Source organism: Meleagris gallopavo, chromosome 7, assembly GCF_905368555.1.
Source record: "Meleagris gallopavo chromosome 7, MGAL_WU_HG_1.1, whole genome shotgun sequence".
NCBI classification, from domain to species: Eukaryota; Metazoa; Chordata; class Aves; order Galliformes; family Phasianidae; genus Meleagris; species Meleagris gallopavo.
This window is the reverse complement of record NC_139410.1, coordinates 3,070,159-3,096,195: the sequence shown is the minus strand read 5'-3', so window position 1 is coordinate 3,096,195 and position 26,037 is coordinate 3,070,159. Positions and strand designations below refer to the sequence as shown.

Below are 26,037 nucleotides of genomic sequence, written 5' to 3'. Positions count from 1 at the left end.
AAGCAGCACACTTTGCTCAAAGAAATCTAGCAAATGTTTTTGTATGTTGTATGTTTGTATGTTGCGTCGTATCCTTGTAAAAGGAAATTCAGAAGATCTGCAGATGACCAAAATACAACAAGGTGGAAGGATGCCCCATAACATATCCTACTAACTGCTAGTAAGCTCTAACACAGGAGCTCTTCCAGGTCTCAGGGTGGAAACAAGAATTGTAATTGCTACGGGCAATTATTAATTTATTCTGGTAGCTGTGTATACACTAATTAGACATATAATTGTTGCATTTTATGCATGCCAATTAAGAAATTAATCTCCTGAATTTTGAAACTATTTCATAATTTCCTACTACTTTTTCCAGGAAGTTTGGTGTCTAACTTGGATGTCACCACTACAGATGTCAATAGCACAAGAGTGTGTTAATGCTGCATTTAAAAGCACGTGTGCATTGTGTATATATATGTAGATCAAAGGTAAACTTGTAGTTTAACAATAGGAACGAAGGACAGTTACCTGAGACATTCTGTAACAGCTCATTGCAGCAGAGATATAAGAGGCACAACTCTTGATCTAATTCTTTCCACTGAAAGAACAAATGGCAGTAGAACCTACTGCTAAAAGTGATCCAGGAACACAGATTCTTGTGAGAAGCAGACCAAGTAACCACTGGTCAGGGATCAGAGCTGCTGTCTGTAATTGGAGCTCATTTCAGAAGCCTAACCATCGGCAGGACAAAGCCTGTCTCACGGATGTACAAGAGACTCTCCCAGCTTCAGACAAGAGAATCAATTAGCACAACCTTCTTTGCACTGAAGGCTGTTACATTATTTTTATCCCAAATCCAAATAACTAACTTACATGCAACTTACAATTTCCCAAATGATATCTAGGAAGGCAAAAAAAAAAGTTAAGTTTATTTTATCTCTACGTTAAGAGTTACATTGTTTTTCCAGCTGTGAATTTTACCAACAGAGACTGCATTCCAATTCCACTTTTCTTCTTTTGGACAGCAGAGACTCATTTCTACTCAGAACGTTAATTTTCTATTAGCACAGCTCAGTAAATGGTCTTATTACCCCATATACCAGCACTGTCATTCCCATTATTTACCAAGCCATTTATTTCTGTATGGTCCATAATATTTATCCGAATACTACTATTACTTCCAGCTTAACTATTAAAATATTCAGCAGAAGTCCCCTCTCTGATCTTGGTAGCTGGGCACTCACTTTTGTGATCTCTCGTCATTCAGTTCTTAACACACTTAATGCAGGATAAGGTGACTTGTTTCGCGTTCTTAAATCAGGAAACCACATGGTATTTATACCTTATGAAAATACATGAAGTTTTGTTTGTTGTTTTGTTTTTTTTAAAAACCTTTAGTGCTATCTGGATTGCCTTCCTTAAGTCAAGGGTGTTCATTAAAAGGCCTCCTTTGTATCATCAAACGCTATTACTACCTTTAATATTCATTAGCTTATTACGGATCGTTCTACGCAGAGCTTACAAACCCAAAGCTACTGACAGTGTATCCCCATCATTTTCAAAGCATTTAATTACCACATCTTAAATTACTTCTCTCAAAATAGCTAAGGCATCAGGCACTGACATACATCATCTATAATTCATGGAACTTAAACAAAAGCATCTATTTCATTCTTTAAAAATCTTTTCTTTCCAACTATTAATAATCTCTCTTATTCTTACATATTCTAGTTCACACGCTATCATACAACAAAAAAAACTTATATACAATTCTGTAGAGAACACCATTTTCTAGGATTCCTCTACAGAGTCAGTGTAAGCTCCGAGAACCCAAGCCAAATTAATAAACACAAAAAACACATAGTACACAACAGCTTTAGATAAGAAATCGTGGGAAAAAAATGACACAAAGGCTATAGCATGCTTCCCAGAACAGAAAAATAGAAAGGGTGGTACCATTCAGTAGACCACCTATGACACAATCGACACTACTTGGTTACAGGGTTATTCCAAATAGAGTTCATGTTACCCTCGTGCAAATTTAGAGAGAGCAGCACAGAACCTGGCAGACACCCCTCCTATCCTTCCTACCCACATCCTGATGTTCCAGGAACAATACCAAAGTGGTTCTCACAGTATGGCAGGTGAGAGGCAGGTAACAACGTGCAAGGCTGTAACCTTCCAGGTATTTTTTACTAAACCTGTCTCTGAATCGTGAAGCTGACAAAATTATTTTGTTCAACTCTGACATTTTGCAATATCTAATGAAAAGCTTTTTTTCAGTCCCTCATTCTTGAGGTAAAAAGACAAATGAACCCTTTTTAAAAGAAAAAAACATAACGACTCCAAAACGATTACTTAAATGTATCTAATCTGTTTATAGATGGCAACTTAGCACAAACACAGCCTGCAGCTTGTGAGCCCTCACAGCAATTCCATGCAAGTCAGTAGACTTTGTGTAAACGACTGGACCAGCTACAGAGTTTTCTAGACAACTGCCTTGGAACACAGAGCAATTGTGACACCTTAAGGCTGCTGCTGTGTATTACATATTACTTTTGTATCCCCACACACAGACACCTCAATTCACTTTATAGCTGATTTTGTTCATTATATCTGGTAGCCCAAACACAACAGCAGCAATGAAGCTTACAGCATCTTCTACTGATTAGCTTATCTTCTACTAATTATCTTATCACCATCCTTTCAAATCAAGCCGGCAGGTATGGCAAGTGCATATACAGAATCTGAGAGCTAACTACATCTCTACACAAGAAGTTATCTCTCACTAGTACTTGGAATAATCACTGAGCCTATTTCACTTACTCTGGATGGGGTTTTTGCAACCTGGTCTAGATGGAGGTGTCCCTGCCTGGAGCAGGGGTTGGAACTAGATGATTTTAAGGGTCCCTTCCTAACTAAACTGTTACTGATTCTAAAGCTAATTCCTAGCACCAGAAGACCGATAATAGTGATAACTTAACCCTTTTTCAAAGGAGAACAGTGCTTCCGCCTATGCTCTCAGTCTTACTGCAAAGGTCAGTAAATGAACCTCACAGCTTTCTAGGATGCTACACGATCCTAAGTTCTCCCACTTTATGGGGACAGAAGACTTAAAGCCAATTACCTGTAAAAGCAATTAGCTACTCTGTGGAATAAGACAAGTTAAGCAGTTGAAGAAATCCACAGAAGTAGCTTAAGATATTCTAAGGAAAAGCCTTTACCTTGGAAAGGAAAAAAACACAACACAAGATACTACTTTTCTCGTATGTCACAAGGCATTGTTATTTTGAAGTAATTTGGGCTTCCAGAATTATGCAAAAGGAAGCAGCTGATGGGCCAAGTAAAGGGACATCCCAACAAAACTGGAGGGAAATCTACTGCCACTCCGGCGCAAGGAGGGGAGGGATACTAAAACAATACTTAATGGGAAGCCCTTGTGGATTTACAAGAACCTATGCTAACAGATTCAATTTCTAGAGAGGAAAACCTGTCTTCAAAACCTTGCAAATGAAATAGGTGATTCTAGAAGCTGAAGGAAACTTAGCTGTGAGTTCATGATGAGGAAAAATTAGCCTAAGTGTAAGTGATTAGCAGAGGACTTAGTTCTCCTATGTGGCTTGCCCCAAATTACCTTCAGCTATTTTGTGGTTGGCAAATGCCTGTTGGTAGGCAAAGATAATTCCATTCATGCAGCAAGACGTGCTCCTCCCGAAAACATTTTACTTAATTCAGTTAATACTGACATCGTAAGATAACAGTCTAAAACGGGTCTTCCTGATGAACTAAGGATTAACTTTTTCCTGCAGTGATGTACATGCAGACTTACTCAAGTTCTCACAAGACTATCCATGTGGAAATTCAACAAAGAAAACCAGAGCTCTCATCATATAAAGAAGAAATGCCTGCATTAGTATTTTTCTTAAAATAATGAATAATTAATTGTTTAAGCCCATTTAAAGACAACGCATACACAAAGTCTTCACTTCTAGCATGTGTTTCAAGTTAGAACTACATGACTGCCAACAACAGCAAACATAATACTCAATTTCTATACTTTTAACATTGTGCCCTGACTTTGTTACTTGAAACTGTTTAAATAAGCCCACAGCTTGTTTCAGCAACGATGCAGAAATAACCTGTTAATTATAACACATCCTAATCAAAACCATACTACTGACCGAAGTTCACCTGTATCCATTATCATCCTTCTACTCAATGAAATTGCAGTTGAAAGCATAATTCACTTCTCTCTGAAAGAAAGCTAAAAACTAATTATTTTATATATATATACACACACACACTTGAGGAAAAGGGAAGTCACTGACTAAAGTACTTACTCAGCACAATACAGCATAACAGCAACTTACTTCTTTAAGACTAATTTTAGTAGATATACTCTCCAATTATCAGACACTGCAGCAAAAATAACATCAGCACAGCAACAAAAAAAGATACTCTAGCACGAAGAGCTCACTGTAATAGTCCCACACTTCTGTGCAATGACAGAAAAAACACAATGCCCTTCTACATCCTGAGGCCAGTTTTAAAGAATTTTGTTCAGATTAAGGTGGAAGAGAAGGCTAATTTTCTCTAAAGTAGAATTTACGACAATGCCTGCAACAAGGCTCCTGTTGATTACCTCCTTGCAGGCGTGTAATTAGGCCACTTTCCTCATCCAACCTTTTCTGAAATAAGAAAATGAGAAGATTTGTAATTTAAATATAATTCAAATAATTAAATAATTTAAAACCTATTATTTTGCATACAAATTAATTGTTCTCTTCTTAAGACATGTTCTTCGATTTTTTTTCTCCTCTTAAAATAATTTTTACACCTGAACAATCTACTCATACATTACACTTTAAACATTATGCACTGAGAAGATTAAGTGCTAAAAGAAATAGTTCGCTTTCTGTATATTTAAGATAGTTACCTCCAAAACACTACTACTACATGAAAACACAAAGTTTTAACTGTTCCTACCAGAATAACACAAATGAACACTCACATTTAATTAATACCAATCAACTCAACATTTCTAAGCTTTTGACCCCCAACATGAGAAGTCACAATCCCCAGCCAACAAAAAAAACATCATCTCATAGAGAACTGGTTAAAGTCTTCTCTAAGCAGTTCTCAGAACTTATCACCACCAAAATAAACAAACAAAAATCAAAAAACTACAAAACACTAGCTTTTTTATAACACGTTAACATGAATTATAAAGCTTATCAATGTAAAAACAACACATAAATTTAACTATATATACAAATACATGAATAAAAATACATGCATACATACCACCCACTAAAACAACAATACATAACACTATATAGACAAATCTTACTGCAAGTCAGAACAACACCACCTTTATTAAGCAATTAAGTATCTTAATTAACCAATTACATTTCACTTTATCTTATAAAATCCTCTGCAGGAAGGTCACTTCTTCTAGTGAAAGGTATTCCCAGACTTAGAGAAATTAGACGTAGTGGGTTAGCTCTATGAGAAAAATATCTATATATTTTAGAAATGTGAGTTGAGATATTGTTACTTTCTAAGTTAATAACCAAAAAATCACTTGAAAATCTGCTTTTGGTTGTATAAAGAGCTTTATAGATCAAAACTCAAGAAAGGATACAACTACGTGATGTTACAAGGGGGCTACTAAAAGCTCCCTTACCAACAAAACAAAGAAGGTAAGGTTCTTTCTAAGCAAGTAGGAGTTATCTCCCCTCCCATTTACACATCCTGGTACTTACAGGAGAAACTTTCTCTACATCATTATCTGCTGGAGGAACAATGTACATTGCAGGAATGCACGGATGGTAACTTGTCCAAGTGGAAGAAAAAAGGTGCTTTGCAGGACTTGGTGCTTCCTGAGGATGCAAATGCTCACAGGCAGCCTTGGTTGCAATGCTTGTCTGTTCTCAGGCAGACTGCAGCTGTTTGCACGCTAAACCTGACCCATGTGTAGCTCGTGTAGTACAGCGTGCCTTCTGCTTGTGGAAAAGATTGCTTATTTCCAAGGCCTGGTGTTTAGCACAGTTCCCCTTTGGCCAGGGTTCACGTGTCAGAGAGCTCCATGGAGCAGCAAATTCCTTCCCTCAGCTTTAGTGAGCATGGAATGCAGTACCTCAGTTGTTCTTTTTAGGGCAGTCCTGAGGGAATGCTGAGTTTCTCAGGTGACCCGAGGAGAGACAATGCAGGGACATGCAGGCGGTGCTTTGCACCTGGCTATAGGCTGGGAGCGTTTCTCTCCCTGACTCCTTTGCTCAGCTTGCAGGTTCTTTTGCATGCACTTGGGATGATAGCAATATGAGAAAAAGTGTTTATTTTCCTTTCAGTGATCTCTCTGTTACTTTTCCCTTCCTGATAAAGAGCAAAATATACATACAGCTGCAAAGATGCACAAATGCCTTGACATGCTTTGTGTCCACTCCCTGCACGCAGCGGTACCGCTGCTGGAGCTCGAGCATGCAGCCGCTCTCACACGACGAGCAGCACCAAACCATCTGCGTCACAGCTCTCTGCTCACAGCTGAGCGGGAGCGCCGTTCTCCAGCACGCTTTTTTCTCTCCTTGCTTTAGGTCGCCCGCGCGCAGCCGTGCCGAAGTCAGCCCCGCAGGACGCACGAGAGGCAGAGGGGAGGCGCGCCCCGCCCCCTCACGGGAGCCACGCCCCAAGATGGCGGCGCCCGCGGATCGCCGCCGACGCCCTCCCTCGGGGCGGGGCCGTTGACGCAGCGCGGCCCGCGTGACGCGCGCCCTGCCGGGAGCCGAGCGGCCCCGCGCGCCCCGCGTCGCAGTCCCGGCGTGCCCCGCGAGCCAGCCTCCTCGCGCCTCCCGGCGGCCGCCTGTCCGTCCCCGCCAGGCTCCGAGCGGGAGCCGCGGCCGCCCCGCGATGCCCCCCAAGAAGCAGCAACAGCCGGCGGGGGGCAGCAAGAAGGCGGACCAGAAGAAGAAGGAGAAGATCATCGAGGTGAGGCGGGCGAGCGGGCCGCGGCCTGCTGTTCCACGCGGCTCCGGGCGGCCTTCCCCCGCGCCTTCTTCGGCCTTGGGGCCGGGCCTGCGGGCCGCCTCCGCCGCTCATCCCGCCGGGCAGCGCTGGCGAGGCCGTGGCTCGGGCCGTAACGCGGGGCCGTAACGCTGAGCACCGCTCCCGGGTGGGAGCCCTGGGGTGTGAGAGTGTGTCTGTATGTGTGTGAGATGAGCGCAGCCGGATCGATGCGTACAGAACAGCCGAGAGAAGGAGGTAAGGAGTGAGTACGACGGGAGGCCGCTGCGGGATGCCGGGTGTTACCTGCTCTAACCCGCCGCGGCCGGGCTGGAGCCGCACGATCTCAGGGTCCCGTTCGAGGCGGGCCGTGCGGGGCTGTGTCGGCACGGCGGCTGCTCAGGCGGAGCCAACCTGCAGTTTTGTTATATGACACAGTGTAAATGGCAACAGGGTGACCACGGAGCTGTTTCCTCCATAGTTCTTCTGGGATAGATTTATTTTTATTCTTATGGTTTCCAGAAGTGTGTTTGAGCTGAGGTATTATTGCCAGATGAACATCTGGTATTTCCTTCTGACAGGAGGGAAAAAAACCCTGCCATCACATCCCAGGCACAGATAGGTTTTATTATCTGTGTGTTTTGCTTAGGAAGATAGCTTGTTTCAGATGCATGTGTGAAAGGAAGCCATCTTCTTTATTAATTAGCTTTCTGAAAAGGTTTGGTATAGAAGTCTTAATGATAGAAGTCTAGCAATAAAACTGAAGATGCAGAGGAAGAACTGGTTCAGGTAATGTAAACAAACTTCTTGCTGTGCAGTTTAGGAAGTATGAACACCTGTCTGGATTTACATAAAGTACTTAGGGGGAGCAGTGAAGGAAGTGCTGTTGGAAAAGAAACGTTTACAATGCTTAGAAATCAATACGTATATATTACCTGACAATATTAACCTGCTTAACATTAAAGTAAGACACTAAGATACGAATGCATGTGAGCGTCACATATACAGGAGGGGAAGAGCAGTATGTATGGCTATTCAGTTTTCACGCATGCATACACTTGCACTAATATTTGAACGTGTGGATCAGAGGGGAAAATCAACAGCTGGTGGCAGCAGCATTTATTAGGTTTTTTGCAAAGCACACTTTAAAGTGATGGGCGGAGGTGACACTGCCCACTGTTGCTTGGATTGTTCGTGCTGCTAGAGGAAACATTTTCAGTTTAACTGAAAGCCCAAGCAGAATGACAGGTTTTTGGTTTTGTTTTTTCTTTTTTTTTGTAGCAACTTGTTCTAGTTCTTGGTCAGTTAGAAATAATTTGTCTTTGAATTTTTAGGACAAAACATTTGGTCTAAAGAACAAAAAAGGTGCAAAACAACAGAAATTTATCAAAGCTGTGACTCACCAGGTTAAATTTGGACAGCAGAATCCACGTCAGGTAAGCATTCAGTTGAATTATTTTTCCACTATGCAGTGAAATTCTCTTTCACTGTAGGAATTGATTGTCATGTAATACTGAAGTAGGAAAAAATACTGAGATGTTACTCAGCTGCCTATTGTGAGAAGCACAGATTTAGCTAGTTGTATTTAAAATAGCACTTTTTGACAGGTCTTTTTGCAAAGATTGTGTAGCTGAAAGTGCATCCATAAAGATAGCACAGTGTTTTTTGTCTACTGAAAAGTAGAAAATACAACGAATAAGAACACCTGTTTACACAGTACATTGTCATAATTGCATTTAAAGTATCCCTAAAAGTAATTGTAACAAACTGGCTGTCACTGAAAGTGCAGCTGTGTGTTCCTTCTCTTTTTTTTTTCCTTTGATTCCCATTCAGTCTGAAAAATAGTGAATCATGAATTGTAAGTAATCTTAAATTGGGGCTTGAGGATAACTTTAAAAAAAAAAAAGTGCACTTGTACTTAATGTTCTACCTATGGAAATATGTATGATAATTGGAAGTGCAAATAAGTCTAACAGTTGTGTGACTACTTCATAAAAAGGTCAGACAAACTGAAATCTGGAGCTCCTGTCACTACTACTTTGATCTACTTTTGCAAGATGAATTAGAATTTGATGTGACTGAGATATAAAGTTTCATTAGTTAGAAAGCAGGATTTGAGAGAAGTATTATTCTAATGGAAGTGTGAGCCAGGTCTTATTCCTACAGTGCTAGAGAGGTTAGCAGCCAGGTATTCATAACGTTCCTACTCTCTGAATAAGCCTGTAGAATAATTATGTTTGCAGCAGTTAACCTCATTATGTTGTGACTGTGCTAGATTTCTTACATAATAGGAGGATGAGCTAATAAATGTCAGGTATGACTTCAAAAGTAAAGTTCACGTGCATGTCCTGAGATGACTAACTTCTTGTAGTATTGGGGTCTATTTGGTGTCACTCAGAAACATTGATGTGACTCAGGCAGTCCTTCTGAAATTTGTGTGAAGTCCCTGAGTCTGAAGCATTGACAGGAATACTACTATGTGATAAAAAAAAAAATATTTTTTTCAAACACTCTTAACTGATGGTGTTCGGAATGTCGTTCCAGACCTGAGGCACCTATTGAAACTTGTAAAAACAATTTTCATTTAGGATTGTCCTGGAGAACTTAAGAATACCTTAAAGGAAGTACTGCTGTGTCCTGAGGAAAAAATGGAAATGCTATCAAGATTTAAAGAGAAAAAAAAAAAAAAAGCAAACCAAACTGCCTTTGTCTTTAGGTGAAACAAAAACCTGAACTACATCTGTTGTTAAAAATCAGGTCACTTTTTTTTTTTGTGGTTGCCATGTTAGGGTCTGCTTACTTTGTAAAACAGAATTTGCGAATTCTGTTTTTTAAAAGCGGAGTGCTCTGTAATTAATTCCAGTTTAAAACAGCTTGGCAACAAAGCTCCTTTATTAAGTTCCTTTGAATATTGCCAATAACGTATCTGAAATATTAAGAGTACCGTTAGCTTCTCTTAAGGATAAAAATCAAGTCATCTAAGAATGTTGTGTTTCTCTCATGACCTTTTTCATCTATCTTTACCCTTCTCTACCAGTTTCGTACTAGACATAGGTCTTTACTGGCTTTTCCAAAAGAGGTTAAGACAGGGGTGCCATTTCTATCTTTTATACCAACTTTTCCTTTCCTAGGTGAGCCTGTCCCTTAATCTTCCCTCCTTCCTTGTGCCTATGAAAACTAAGAAAAAAACATGTTCGTGTTTTATAACCTACTAGTTGGCATTGAAACATTGCTGTGTTGAGTTGTGATATCAATTCAAGCAAGTAATGTTCCAAAAACATTTCCCTGCTTCTACAGAGAGCTCCGGAGCGCTGTTGGTATGCCTGACAAGAAAGCAAAGCAGGGTGTGGGTGACTAAAGAGAAGCTTCTGGCTCAGATCTTGAAGTAGATCTGATTTGAGTAGTTGCTCTGCGAAAGCATCACAAAAGAACAACTAACATTTCGTCAGACCCCAACTTCCACTTGATTTGCTACCCTGTAAAAGTGGTACAGGAATAACAACATCTCACATCTCTGACAGATTCTAATTCAAAATCTCTTCTGTCTAAAATGTCATTACCACTAGATGGCATTTGCCATTCGTGCAAAGGCAGGGATTTGGAGAAATTTAGAATTAGGCTCCCAGCTCATGCCCCTTTACCCCTACTGATTCAGAATGATTTGATATTTTAATGTAAGGTTCTTATGAATTGAGTAATGCCATTATAATTTTCTATTACTAATATCAAATTTGGCATCGTTGTAGGCCGCTCAAACAGAAAGCGAAAAGAAATTAAAAAAAGAAGATAAGAAAAAAGAACTACAAGAATTAAATGAACTCTTCAAGCCTGTGGTTGCTGCACAGAAGATTAGCAAAGGTATGAGTACCTGAAACTTCTGTTGTGTTCTGCTACTCATACATCTGTCTCAGGTAAAACATTTAAAAATACTTTGATACACTGAGGTGTTTCTGGGTGGATGCCTGTTTTTTTTTTTTTTTTCCATAATGATACTTATTTAAAATGGCCTGCATCCCCTTAGAGGCGTGAACATGCAGATGTTACAGGTATTAAGCTAATCATTGTGTTCACAGAAAACTTTTATGCACATCAGAAGAGCAAAACTTTGTCATTTACTTCTGCCCTTTCTCATAGTTAACAGTAGGACTTGATTTCAAAAATGTGGTCTGAGCCGAGATCGGTTACAGAGCAAGCTAGTATTGTGGTGAATTGTGAATTGCAAATAAATTGTCAAGTGCTTGATAACGCTAGGAAACTCTGCATTTGTCTGCCGTAGGGAAGAAAAAAATACCACTATTTCAGGAATGGACTGTATGTCAGTTACTCTTTGCTGTATTGTGCTTCTGGCACAAGAGTTGTTTACCAAAGAAGTGTGGAGGTTTGTTGTTGTTGTTTTTTTTTAATTGAACTTGATGTTTTATCATTGTGTCATTTAGCAACAATAAAGGCTAGGTTTTCTGTTTTTAAATGTAGTAGTAGCTATTGAATTAAAGGTATTTCAAAAAACCAACATTATCCTAATTAAAACTTTGGCTTTCTGCTGAGCTTGCCAGCAAGTTCAACTAATGTTACCTAATGTTCTTGTAGGGGTTCAGTTGCTGATAAACTAGTTCTTTATTTAAGGTTTTAAACAGCTGCTTCTGAGCATAATCTAGTCCGGGGTGACTTGAACCAAGCTTGAAATGAGCAAGTGAGAAACTGAAGCTTAAAATCATATGTTACCACTTGAGAATAGTATTAAATCAGTAGTACTTAATCTGTTATGTCCAGTAGATAAACTTAAACCCCTCTTCATTTCCTCTTTTGCCTCTTGATGATCAAACAATTCATTGCTGTGATATTTACTTGAAAACCATAGTTAATGGTTGAGTACTTCACATTTTAACAGCATTGGCTTATTTTTAAGGCTAAAAACAACCATCTTAGTATTATTGAATGAGTACAGGCTAGGTTAATATAATTTCTTCTAGCATATTTCTGATAATGTTAAAGAAAGGTTGACATTCAAAAGATGCTTTACCACTTATTAGAACCAAAAATGGCTTATGGTATAGGGAAGAACTTGTGTAGAGTGATTTGTTATGTGTTACATGGGCACATTCTTCTCAGGCACACCGCCACCCATACTTACAATAGTGACATCATTGATAGTCAACACAAATATCCTGCTATACAAACTAAATATGATGCTTTCAGAACACAGTGTATCTACTTGAAGAAAGGGCTGATGGGATTAACTTTTCATTAAATAACTTACTTTTAAAAACCTTTTAATTCTGTGCAGATCCTAAATATGGTAAGATCTTAGACAATGTTCTCTAGGCTTTTAAGATGCAACTTCTGTTCTAGTATTTTGCTTACAGATGTTATTAAAATAGAAAAATTTTCTTCACTCAGGTGCTGATCCCAAATCTGTAGTTTGTGCTTTCTTCAAGCAAGGGCAGTGCACTAAAGGAGACAAGTGCAAGTTTTCTCATGATTTGTCTTTGGAAAGGAAGTGTGAAAAACGAAGTGTCTACATTGATGCAAGAGATGAAGACCTCGAAAAAGGTACACTGCTTCTCGAAAACATTCAATAAATGATCTTCTGATTCCGCAGTTGCATTTTTAAGGTTAAGCAAGTTGTCTGTATGATTCCAAACCATCTGGTCAGCAGTGATAGCAACCCATGCTGCTATGTTCAAAATGTAAATGAAGTTTGATTGCTGCTCTTGAAAGCTGGCTCACAATTATTCTATAGACCTTATTTTGAAAAACTGTCACTAAATGAACTTGGATGGGGGTTTCTGAGTTCTGCTATGTGTAAAGTATTGCGTCATACAAGTAGCAGGTCATACAGTATTTGTTCTTCCTCATAATTTCTAAGTTCTTCAGAGTTCCAGATGGTATATAAATAGAGTCACATTTCTTAGTCTTTACCTGAAAATACATTTTACACACATACAGATAAAAGCTTATAAAATCTTTGAGGAGGATGTCTTGTGAGCAGTATAGTGAAGGATGAACACTGAGGTTTATCGAAAGCAAGTGTAGTGTCTTGCACCTGTGAAGTAATAACTGCAAGTATCAGTGCAGGTTGAGGTATGAGCTGCTGGAGGATCTGAGGGTCCTGGTGGGTGACAGGTTGACCATGAGCCAGCAGGACGCCTTGTTGGCCAAGAAGGCCAATGGGATCCTGGGGTTCATTAAAAGGAGCGTGGCCGGCAGGTCAGGGAGGGTGATCCTCCCTCTTACTCTGCCCTGGTCAAGCCACAACTGGAGTATTGTATCCAGTTCTGAGCTCCTTGGTACAAGAAAGACAGGGATCTCCTGGAAAGAGTCCAGCAGAGGGCCATGAAGATGGTAAAGGGCCTGTAACAACCTGGGAAGGCTGAGCAACCTGGATCTGTTCAGCCTTGAGAAAAGACTGAGAGGGGATCTTTTTTTATGTTTGAAAATATCTTAAGTGTCAAAGGGAGTCAAAGAGACATGGCCTACCTCTTTTCAGCGGTCTGTGGGGATAAGACAAGGGGAAACGGCTGTAAACTTAAGCGTAGGAAGTTCTGCATCAGTATTTAAGGGAATTGATTCATGGTGAGGTTGATGGAACACTGGAACAGGCTGCCTGGGGAGGTTGTGGAGTCTACTTGTCTGGAGACATTCAAGACCTGCCTGGATGCCTATCTGTGCAGCCTGCTGGAGGGGAGTGCTTTGCAGAGGGATTGGGCTCAATGATCTCTAGAGGTTTCTTCCAACCCCCACAATTCTGTGGTTCTGTGATTTACTACAGAAACCCGAATTTGTTTTTTATTCTGTAGGTTAACTGAAACATAAGGATTGCATATTAATGCTGTTAATTAGGGGAAAAAGTACCTTGACAGTATTGTTTAGGATTTGGAATGTTTGTGCAAACTTCTGTTGTCTTCTAGACACAATGGATAACTGGGATGAAAAGAAGCTAGAAGAGGTGGTGAACAAGAAGCACGGTGAGGCGGAAAAGAAAAAACCCAAAACTCAAATAGTATGTCTTCTCTTTTTTCATTGAACTGTAGTTTTTGTTATTTAGCAGCAGTGATTGAGTCTTTTTTATTTCCTGACACCTGACTGCCAAGAAGTTAGTTTGTACACTAAATGCTGTAATCTTAATCCTTTGTGCTATTTTTTTTTTTTTTTTTTTTTTTTGATTCTTCAGGACTACTTTACCTTGCTTACAGTCCCAAATAGCCTATTTATACTTGACAGAATTAAACTTAGGTATGACTGAGTGTTATAAATTGCTTGTCAGAAGTTTCAGAATGATGTAATTATGTCGGGATCCTGAGCTGGAACATGTAACATCTGAAATTGATTGCAGTTATTTTGATTAAAAGTACACTTGATTTTCATGACCAAAAATAAATTAAACCATTAGATTGCTTTTACAAGTGCTGCTGGGTTTACTGTAGTACAGTCACCAATCTTCCAAGTCAGCCTTTCTTTGTAAGTTGAGCTTATATTAAGGGCGAAAGCTATTGAGTATTTGAGGTTTTAGATAATTAGTTGCTCTTCTTATATCTACTATTTTTAATAGGAGCGCATGGCATGTTTCTTTTGAACACAGCTAGCTTTGATTTGCTGTACTTTCTGCATGTAATAGCTGTGCTAGTGTAAATTGCAGGGGATGAAAAGGGAATGCAGTACTAACAACAACTGTTGTTTTATGCAGGTCTGCAAATATTTTCTTGATGCTATTGAAAACAACAAATACGGATGGTTTTGGGTCTGTCCAGGCGGCGGAGACAATTGCATGTATCGCCATGCTCTTCCTCCAGGTTTTGTACTAAAAAAGGACAAAAAGAAGGAAGAAAAGCAAGATGAAATTTCCTTAGAAGATCTAATAGAAAAAGAGGTAAAGTTTCAATTAGGTACCTCTTGGTGGTGTTTGTTTTCATTATACTGAAAAGAGGAGGAAAATTGCAACTAATATCTTAGTGAATTATTGAAAAGCATTGACTGGTTTTATATCCATATAGGCTAGAGTGAGGAATTAATAGTAATTCATGATTTTTCATGGTTTTGTTTAGCTAGGTTTTTTTCCTCTCAGTCGGCTGAGTGAGTTTCTAAAAGTATAGCTAGATACTTACGATAAGGTAAGATTGATAATCCTGCTTTAGGAGGATTCTCTTTCTTACTGCTGTTTGTCCTTTTAACTCTTACAACTGTTACTTCCTCAGCTCGAATTCACCATTGCCTTAGTTCTTGCGTAATTCTGTCATGGGTTACTGTATGGTTCTGTTAAGAGGAGTCAACATGAAGAAGGGGCCCTCCCAAAGACATAATATTGCAGTTCTGCTGACACCATTCCCTGGCAGTGCCAGATGGAAAGTAACTTAAACTGATACCACAGGCTTCTTCCTCCACTTACCACGTTGACTTAAGTGTTGATTTGTCTCGCTTGGAAAACTGGTGTGGAGTCAAGCTTTAAGTTGATGAAGCATGTTTAACAGTGGTGAGAATGCAGAAGCAATTGGAAAGAAATGTTTTCAATTAGTTTCTAGAAAAGAGTAATTATATATCCTTAATTTGTTATCCCTAGGGTTTGCCCTTGGAAACAATTTCTAGCATTAATCAGTCTTTCTACTTGACAGCGTGCTGCCTTAGGACCAAACGTTACCAAAATCACTTTAGAGTGTTTTATTGCATGGAAGAGAAGAAAAAGACAAGAAAAAATTGATAAAGCAGAGCAAGATATGGAAAGGAGGAAGGCAGATTTTAAAGCCGGCAAGGCACTGGTGGTATGTTCTATACTTTCATTCTTAATGTAAAGAGTAAATAAACTGACTACTTTTTTAGAAAAACTGGAATTGTTGCAGTTTGCTTCATCGCTTAAGAGCCCTATCAATTCTATGAAATTATAAATGAATTTCTTCTTTTGCAAACAGATCAGTGGACGTGAAGTATTTGAGTTCCGGCCAGAGCTGGTTGATGCTGATGATGAAGAAGCAGATGACACTCGCTACACTCAAGGAACGGGAGAAGATGATGAGGTAAAAAAAAACAAAAAACAAAAACAAAAACAACAACAAAAAAAAACATGAACTGAAATAATATTTCAAGTTGCATTGAAAATTGAAACCATTGTTTTTCGAAAGGCTTGCTCCTACTTTGAGAGCTCTTATGGTACGATTCAAATCTCAAGTTCTTAATTCAACGCTCATACGGCGTGTTTTCTCAATTCGGATGTCAAAAAGAGGATGGAAAAGGTCTGTACAAGTTCTGCAGAAATTACAATCTGTGTAGAAGGGTGATTGATATGGAAGATCTTGGTGCACTTTTCAGGTGGAAGACCCCGTGTGTGTAAATGATGTGGACCTGAGTCTGTATGTCCCAAAGGCTGTAGATGAAACTGGCATTACAGTGGCTAGTCCGGAGCGATTCAGCACATACACTTCAATAGAAAAAGATGGTAAGTTTATTATTTAGGCATCCCTTTTAAGATAATTAACTGCTAAGTGTTTCCAAAAAAGCAAGCAGAAATGAGTTCTTGATTTACCAAAAAGCATCATTTGTATTTCTTAAAAGAAAAGAAGCAAAGTGACTATCATGATAATTGTACTTACGGGAGGCAATGTTTCTAGTAAATGCTGTGTGCACTTCTTATTTTTCTTGAATTCAACTTCTAAATAAAAAGTAGTGTTTAATATTTTTCCAGCTTGCGTGGATTAACTTTCAATTTCTACAAGCTAACACTTTATTGTGCTGCAATTATCAAATGCAAACCCCGATCTTTAAGGTTAACCCGAGTCTTTGAAGTGTGGATGTTGAATAGGAGCAAAACATTAAGACTGATCCTATTATAAAAATAGGAGTGGAGGAGTTACGTAACAGTTGAGTTATTGAACTATTAAGTGTGAAAAACTTCAGAGCTTGTCTGGTAGGATTGTAAACTAGTGATTAAGAAACTTGTGACACTAAAGTGCGTAAAAAAATTGTGTTTTCAGATAATAAACTAAGTGAAGCTTCTGGAGGTGAGATAAACAACAGTGAACGAAATGATTTAGAAGAAGATCGTGATGGCGATGAGGAGTTAGAAAATGGAGTCATTGATGCAGTGCCAGTTGATGAAAATCTTTTTACTGGCGAGGACTTGGATGAACTAGAAGAAGAACTAAACACTCTTGATTTAGAAGAATGAATTAAAAAGCTCATGGGAATTAAAGTCGATGTGATAAAGTGCAAACTGACTACATTTTTCCTCCTTTTTGAATAGAATTCTTAAACAGGATGTTTATGGTTACCCGGCTGATTCTGATGGGCACGTCATATACCAGGAACATTTTACTTCTGTCTTATCTCCAATCTTGCTATGATCACAGTAAAATACTCAGAATAGTTCATAATTACCTGACAGCTGAATTTGCAGAGAATGAGATGATAAAATTCACCTAAAAGTAGGAAGTGTAACTGCTTTGCCAGTATGCAGATGTAAGTGAGAAGTTGATACCAGGTACAGTATGAAATAAAAGTCAATTTTCCTGACCCGAACTGCATTTTCAATAGTGATTGTGTTGATTTAGAAACTGCCTGACTTGCTTTTAGGCAGCGCACTCTAGAGGAGCTGATGCAGATCACGCTTCTTTACATGTTGATTAGCTTTATTTGATCAGCTGGATACCGAGGATACAGACAGTGGACAGATAAGTCGTACAGTACAATATGGTGCCCTCTGTTGAAAATGTTTCAAGTTTTCCCACCGCCTTTTGCCAACAAAACTGTAAATAAAAACTACCAACTTGAAAAGCCCCGTGTTGATTTTTCTCTGCTAAGTTAGGATATGACACCAAATGGATAATAACATGATTTTCTGATACAGTGATGGACGCTTTCTCTCCAGTCCTCATGAAATGATTGATGTTGGCTTAAATTACGTTAGGGATAATGGCAGTTGGATTTTTTTCTACTCTTCCTGCAGTGTGTAAAATTCAACAGCTGACTTCCCCTCCTCTTCTCATCTCCCACCCATCCATTAACAGATTTAATCCAAACTATACAATGCCCATTTTGGATTGAGTCTCATGCTTTCCCTCCTGTGTTTGTATGTTAGCTAAGACTTTGAGCTCTGTGGAGCAGGAATGTTACAGTCGAAAAAATACCTATAATATCTTGGGTACTCTTAAAGTTGTGCAGTAATGACATTTGGCTGAAGGCAGAGCTGTGGATGATGTTGTGTACCCTGCAGGGGGCAGTTGTTGTCAGGTTTCATTGAAGTCAAGGTGCCCTTCCAAAATTTATCGAAACCTTACCGTAACGATGTCTGTAGAGGTGCTTTCTCAAGGGGGCTATAGGTAATGCCTCATTGCCATACTACTAAGTATCTGTAACAGTACTGCTGTACTAAGGGATACCGTTTATATGGCTGTTTTTCTAAAGTTTTCAAGTTACTACTTAAAGTTTAAGCTTCATGGCGTTGTTAGCGAGCTTACTTGAACCACTGTTGAGTGGTAATATGAGCTTTAATGGTTATTTTTGACACTGCTGAGTCAATTCTTGTATCTTTAATGCTATTTCTAACAATAGCTGACTTAAACCTTTTTTTGCCCTTTTTGGGATCTTTGTGGAATTTTTTTTTTCTCTTATAGAAACAAGAAAACAATGTTTGGGGCAAAGAGGTCTACTGAAATGGACTCCTAAATGTAAGTGTTTAAGGACAAGCTGCAATATCAGATAATAAATGTTTATTTCTGCAGTTTTCTCGTGGCCATAAACGAAGAGTGTTGACAGATTATTGTATTATACTGGCCAGAAATAGGCTATCTGGATATCAGGACACTTAAGAATGCAATTCAAATTTGAATGTATGATGCATAATTTTTCAAAGTTGTATATTTTAAATGGGAATAAAATAATTATTAAGGATTGAAATGGCTGTATTTTGTCCTGGAGGCTCATATGCAGCGCGTAATACTGATTTGTCATCTTGTCTGTTTCGTGGATGTAAACACGTTAGATGTTCGCAATTGCAACCGTGTTCTTAAATTATTTGTATTTTACAGGTTAGCTCATTTCAGCTGAAGAAATGTCAAAATCAATGAGCAGAATGTGCCCTCTTTGAGTTAAGTATAAAGGGCTCAGTTTGCAGTGCATGCCCCTGCTATGCATGTTAAAACTAAATAGTAGGATATAGTCATGTTGCATAGCATTTACATAAATTGAATAACCATAACTTAATAGAAAAGAAAAAAAGTTTTCCCGGGCATTAAGTTTTGGCACAACTCCCTGTGGTCAGGAAGCAGTAGTTTGCTGCCCCTCTTATTTGGCTTGACTTATTCTAGCATTTCTACAGACTCCACTTGCTCTTGCTTTGGCCTCTTGGCTCTGTACAGATCTCTAACCACAAAAGCAGGATGGCTGCTTTTAAACAAGTGTTAATGTAGCACTCAGGCATATTTCTGAGGATTCTTAGCAATATGCTGCTGCTTGTTCCTTCTGCTTGAAGATAAGCTTTAATATAACTAGTTTAAAAATTCTTTCATGAGTTAAAGCCTAAATTAGCAGCTAATAGAGTTTCAGTCATTAAATGCTCAGTTAGAAATGGATGCCAAGGCCTTATTTAAGGTAAATTGTGGAAAAGAACAGCTGATTAAAATGAAGTCCACCTGAATGTTACCTACCCATGAGCTGTTCCTACAGATGCAATTGTCTTGTAATTCCTCTGATGTAAAGTGAATAGCCTATGCCATAGATCCCCTTAAAGAACAATGAGAAATCTTAAGATAGCAGTGCCTTCGCTTGTGTGTTTTTAGGGGTCAAAAAAATAGTCGTCTTACTACTGTGGGAAGGCTCTATCCAGAGGATTCAAGTCAGGCTATGGTGTATAATTGAAAAAACAGCTTACCTCCTCTGTGTTACTCAAAGAGCTTCCTGCTTAAAATACACATGGTTTGTAATGCCTGGGGAAAAAAAATGAAGAAAAATTAAATGTGAAGGTTGGCCTTAACTATTCCATCACAACACTTCAACTGCAAACAATTAGTAGATCATTTCTTACTGGATGACATTTTTCAGCTGTATTTTATCAAGGAGGGATTTGATTAACAGTTGATGGAGCAGTGGTGTTTTCCTTGACAATGCATTGTTCTCATACCAGATAGTGTTCATTTCACAAACAGATTGCATAGAAAGAACTTGCACATATAAAATACACTCATTTCTGAATATGTTCACGATTCTTTAGTCAGATGTGTGAAAAAAGTGTTGAAAAAACTTGTCTCGGACATTATGATGGCTGATTGCTATTTATGTTGCCAAGTGAATGCCCCTTTAAAAAAAAAAAAAAATCAGTTACCAAATAGAATAAGTTCTGCAAGTGTTAATTGTTTTGCAGGCTTAATTATCTTGCAAGTAAATAATGTGACAGCTTCAGAAACCACTAATATTCATGTGCTTCTTTGGGGTAACTGAATGGAACTTAAGATATTTTTATTTTAGTCAGACATTCCTACAAGGTTAGATCTTTATTTCCCACACTTGATATTACAGCTATAAGATGAGCCATCTCACTCTCTCAAATGCAAGTATATCTCGTGTGTGTGTGTCTGTGTGTGCATATGAGTCTCTCAATGGCTTTTTTTTAAAAAAAGAAAAACAAAAACATGTGCCCTGTTTCTTCCTTTTCTCCCCTTTGAATCCCTTTACGTTTCTAGCATCTTTTGGCAAGCAGCCAAAGCTTTGCAAGCAGCTCTGTCACATTTTGTCTGGAACATGTCTCCTAACTTGTAGTATCCGATCTCCAGGGAGAACGCTTAGCAGAAGCAATATCTCATGTCTTCCTTTGCTTTGACTTGGTGCCAAGAAGAGGAAGTGATACTGAAAATAAGTATTTCAGTTTGAAGGATACCATTTCTTACTGCATTTCCGTGCTAGAAAAACTTGTGTGCAAAATTAGGAACTTCACCTCCCCAGTGGTGCATGAGTCTTTGCTATGAATAGGCCTTAATCAGCAGAATCTTTAGTGGAGCAAATGGTCTTTGTTCGTGGTAATGTGCCGGATGTGCTTTATGTAGTTGTGATCCCATTAAGTGCTTTTTACAGTGATATCTGCAAATCACCTTTCTCTTCCCCCCACCCCTGGTAGTATTAGAGGCTTAGAAGTGACCTCGGCTTATTTTCTGTCACTTCCAGTTTCTGCCTTTCAATAGAAGTTCTGTCTTTTCACAGAGAGTGGCTGTTGCTGGTGTTAGCAACAAGGCCAAGATGTTTTATTCATTTATGATGTTATAGCCCTAAGATGTGAACACAACAGGCTCCTTCATAACACATTATGGAAACGAATGGCAAAAATAATCAGTTCTTTTGATCATATGTACCAGCATTTCATTTGTGTTAAAGAGATTTCAGATGTTTGTGGCTGAAAATATTCAACCAGTGCAATATATTTGGACACAGGCTTAAGAAAGGCTGGCATGAAACTAAAGAAATATTTCCAAACTGAACCAAATTGAACTTGAAAAGTGTTAAGGTGAACTCCTAAAATAAAGCAAGATATAATGGAAGATAAAGCATACAACTTTTAAAGCATTTCTAGTTTTCTATGTAGAACGCATGGAAAGACACAGGGCAAACTACTGTAAAAAGTTCACAAGACAAAAAAAGTATTCTGTGTACAATAAGGCATTAGGGAAACATTCTACCAATTGTACAACCTTGGACTTGTGTTAAAATGAAACTGTAGAGCATGTTCTGCAGTTCTAGAAAGTTATCTAAAACCTTACAGTTCTCTGACCTGAACTTGGCTGTTCCACAGTACTTGGTCCTGTTTGTGCTTCACTTCCATTCCCGTTTTATTCCTTGCTTTACATCCGGACACTGAGGCTGTCACTTGTGCACTCTGAATGTAAAATATTACTGTAGTGTATCTACACAATAATCCAAATTTCCTCTAAGCTCTTAACGAAAGATTTCTGCTAACTTTGGAAGCATTTAACATTTGAAGTAGTTTAACTGGGTAGGGAAGAGTGAACTTGAAAACTTAAAACAAACAAAAACAAAAAAATAACAACAGAAAACAAGATGAACTGACCTCTACTTAATCATTTCATGGCTGCAACTGAATGCCTCCTTAACATCTCAGACACGAATTGGGTAATAGCCATATTTTTCGGCAAGAAATCTTTGATCTTCTCTCTTCACCCCTTTCTTCTGTTGTCTTCTCTCTCTTCCAAGTATAAACATGCTGTTGCAGAGGGTTTTCTGCCTGACCTCTGCTCTGTGCTGAGTGGCTGCAGTGTATTCCAGCTGGCTGCCTTCTGCCTTCGGCTGCTCAGAGGGGGGTGCTGTGGAGCTCGGTGCTGCCCGGTAGCATGCTCTCGTGTTGGGGCTCTGAGATTTTGTTTATGGAATCAAGAGAAGAGTTACGTTGGTCAGAAAGGACATAACAAAGGCATTGTTTCTAGTATGTAGATGAGTTGAAATTAAGGGATGAGCTGTAAGGGGTGAAGAGGGGTTTATTTAACTGCAGATACCTCACCTTTGTGAACTTTTTCCTTGAATGAAGAGGTAGTGGGTGTCAGAAATATATATTGTTTAGTCATATCAGCCCTAAATTGGTCCCCAGTCTTTTTCCTGTCATTACAGAAAGTCTGTGTTCTGTGAAGCACGATTCTGTGTTATGTGACCCACAAAGTGTCCTCCACACAGGAAACATAAAGCTACAGTTTGACAGAATATGTGCTATAAATAAATGGGTGCACATTCTTGGTATGTATGGGAGGCAGGAGGAAGTGGAACAAGAACCCATAGATGGTAAAAAAAAAAAAAAAAAAAAAAAAAAAAAAGTTTTTAAATATGTTCTTTATTAAGGCAAAGAATTGTCTGCATATTCTATCACTAGGAACTTGTCGACATTAACTGGCAAATTTCTTTTGGTAGAAATGGGGAACAGAAGTTACATTCCAGGAATTCTTCAGCCAGTAGCACCCAACTCAGAGCCTACTGCAACCAACTCCTGGCTATCGCAGGCTAGGCAAAAGCCAAAATTGTCTTCAAAGATAACCGTAAAAATACGAAGGAGAGGGGAAAAAAAAAAAGAAGAAAGAAAACTGAAACAAACAGCTACAGTTATTATATAGGATCAGGTATTTAAAGATTAATCGATATTCCTTAGTTTTATTCATCTGCTTAAATAAATATTTATCTCCAATTAATCAGAGTTGCTGAATAAAAACTTTTGTAGACATTGGCATCCTTTGGTTTAAGATAAGACTGTGTTTGTTTGGTATAGGGGATCAAAATACAGTGCCTTTCAAAAAGAAGGTGAGTTTGGGTTCTTTGTTTTGAGCAAAGGGGGAGATTGGCTTTGTGCTTCTCCAGGGGTAGGGAAGGACGAAGTTGAACTCTGAGACCTTCTGGAAATTGTTTAAGTGCTTCCTGAAGTCAAAACGCTTCTGGATCTTATCTGTAAATGGCAATTCCAGAGATGTGACCCCCATCCTTTATGCCTGTAGATCAGGGCTGTAGGAAGCACTCCATTTCTCCTTGCTCCAGGCGGCACTGTATTTCAAATGTGTTTCTGCCAGGTAGAGTTGCTTTCCGGTAACAGCTGAGTGTGGGTTGAAGCCTTCTCTGTACACATCACAACACATTTTCAATACGTGTTTTCCCAGCTTCGTAGCCCTGCCCCGTTGGCTGGAGATTGGTGTAGTGGCTTCCTAGGCTTTCCCTATCTCCAGAAGGAATGGGGTCATATTTACATTTATTACTGTATTTCTTCCTTTTGATCCTTTTCTCCAGAGTATAAATGCTGTTTATAAAGATATTCGAGTCTTTGGGGTTTTGACTGAGCAACATCAGTTTAAGTTGGTTTGTTGTATCTATAGATCTATAAATTAAAAGCTAAGAAAGATGGGATTTGTAACACTGATTTTATCAGATAGAAGAGATACGAATCCCTTTGTAGATTGTGTGGAGCTGCTTCTGAATTGGGTGATCTGAAATCCCAACATACAAAAACTCCTGTTGAGTAACCAGCATTCTGCAACAATCAGCGGGGATGGAGGAGACGCTGACTAACGCTGAGGTAACGCAGCTATCACAACTGAGCAAACCAGAAAACAGCCTGGATGCGACTCATTTCCTTTCCAACTGGAAGATCTCAAACTTTGCACTGCGAGTGGTTCACCGGTTAGAAACTGCTTTTATAGACACTCTCATATTCTTAAAGGAAACTTTGCCTGAGAGGTTCTGGTAACCAATGAGGGGGGTTTTCCTGCACTGGTGAATTCTGCTGGAACCACAACAACCTGAGCTTACAACACAGCTGCCGTGGTTTTGCCTCACCCCTCACCCAGTGGTGCTTTTGTGGTTTGCAGTGTACATGGAATTTCAAGAAAATAAGCATTAAATGATGAGTGTTAGACAAAAATAATACTGAAGTAATAAGACCAGACCATTTTTAGAGACTGAGTTACTTCTTAAAAGTCTGCTCAGAGCGGTTAAACTCCTCTGCGAATCTGAATGCCTGGATGGCAAAACAGAAGAGCTCTCTGGTGGTTGAAGGAAGCCTTTTGCCAACCAACAGCAGTATCAACAAACAAGTCAGTGGCAATCCATTCTATGCTCCAGATGTTAGTAGAGCTGCTGTAAAACACTGGATCTGCTAAGAAGCTGAAGCTTCTTAGTATAGGATGTTTTGCAGGGCTTTTTCAGTAGAACCACTGTGGAATGCATGTTTTTAACTTCTCCTGAATTACGGGACTTTGGCTTTTTCTTTCATGACTGTAATTTTATGAGAGGGGAACACAGGATTGCAATAAAAAAAAAAACACGTATTCTGAAATACTCTGTTCATTCTACAGGCTGAAGACTAAGGAACAGTTAAGAAGAAAAAGCAATGAGTGCACATTCTCCAAATATGCCTGGCATCCTGCAAAGCCTTATTCAACTGTGTTAATGATCAGTTTATAAGGAAAAGCTAACAAGGTCACAGCTTGCTGTCACTGTTCTGCCCACTTCTAGTGGCTACTTTCCACTACTGTATACCTTAGCAGACTGCAAATTGAAAAGTAGTCTGGAGAGCAAATATAGACGCTCTCTTATAAATATAATTTCTTTGTTTACGTTGCGTGACACAGTTCTACTGGCTGCTAATCTAGTTGTTAATCATACTGAGAGCTAAACAAGTTAGCAAGGAAAAATTACACGTATACTAGAAGGGTGTTTCCTGCTTTAAGTTGATAGCAAAGTCTGTTTGAAGCCATCATTCCTTTGTCTGTGATTCTGTCAGACGTAATAACTCAGTGCCAGCTATAGCCTCAATCACTGTGTTTTTGGCTTTTAATTTCTAGTGAGATATGCTTTAACTGGAAGAGCACCCCAGGCCCACGTTTCTGCTCCCCGTGCTGAGGTGGAGGCAGGAGAGCTGCGGGCTGCCCGGAGCGATGGACGGGTTCTGCACAATGCAGCAGCCCAGGCAGTGCCCCTGTCCCGGTGTGTGACTCATCGTGGGGGGAGCTGAGTCAGGGGAAGAGCGGGCGGCATTCCCTGCCCCAGCCCCAGTGATAAAAGCAGATAGACTTGTGAAGAAATTGTCCTCTTGAGGAAACCGTCTGATGAAGATAGCCTGGGGGATAAGCAACCTCTGATGTATGCCACGGCTAAGTTACTCCCCTGGCTTTTCTCCATCCACTGACAGCGCGCAGCAGTGCTGCACAGCCACTTCTTAGGAAGCCAAAATTTACCACTCAGTAAGCAGCCCTCATATCTTAAATATGAGCTGTCCCTTGCTGTTTGTGTAATGTAAAGGTATATGATCAAACAGAGAAAACAAATCCTCCTTTTGCCAAATCTACAGACATATCGAGTATTCTGTTATTTTATGCTTTTAGTATTTGCTAAGATTTGGAAACTTATTAACCCATCTGAAGTTTTGCTTTGGTCAGGTCCACGGTGTAACAGCTGTGAGAGACAAGTCACTACATCATAAAAGTTATTCTCGTTCATGATTTTACCTATGGAAAGGTGACAAGATAAGGAAAATCAGCAACAAGTGTTGAGCCTGGACATAGGAACTCTCCTGTTTTTGGCAGAATTACAGTTTCTCAG

General features: G+C 39.2%; 1 protein-coding gene across 1 annotated transcript; it reads left to right on the top strand.

Annotated features, from left to right (window-relative positions):
• The first annotated feature begins 6,729 nt into the window (after positions 1-6,729).
• On the top strand, positions 6,730-18,861 carry ZC3H15 (zinc finger CCCH-type containing 15). The gene is made up of 10 exons (XM_085227638.1): positions 6,730-6,966; positions 8,316-8,417; positions 10,728-10,839; positions 12,379-12,531; positions 13,890-13,981; positions 14,666-14,848; positions 15,588-15,734; positions 15,882-15,986; positions 16,279-16,405; positions 16,941-18,861. The coding sequence occupies exons 1-10, from the start codon at positions 6,889-6,891 to the stop codon at positions 17,132-17,134; spliced, it is 1,293 nt and encodes a 430-aa protein (XP_085083764.1). The 5' UTR covers positions 6,730-6,888; the 3' UTR covers positions 17,135-18,861.
• Positions 18,862-26,037: the final 7,176 nt, after the last annotated feature.

What these genes read in the sequence shown, in the direction of transcription:
- ZC3H15 (XM_085227638.1), top strand. Translation starts at nt 6,889, where the DNA reads ATGCCCCCCAAGAAGCAGCAACAGCCGGCGGGGGGCAGCAAGAAGGCG. An exon ending in GACAGCAGAATCCACGTCAG is followed by an intron (nt 8,418 to 10,727) that starts GTAAGCATTCAG and finishes GCATCGTTGTAG; the next exon opens with GCCGCTCAAACAGAAAGCGA. An exon ending in TGCACAGAAGATTAGCAAAG is followed by an intron (nt 10,840 to 12,378) that starts GTATGAGTACCT and finishes TTCTTCACTCAG; the next exon opens with GTGCTGATCCCAAATCTGTA.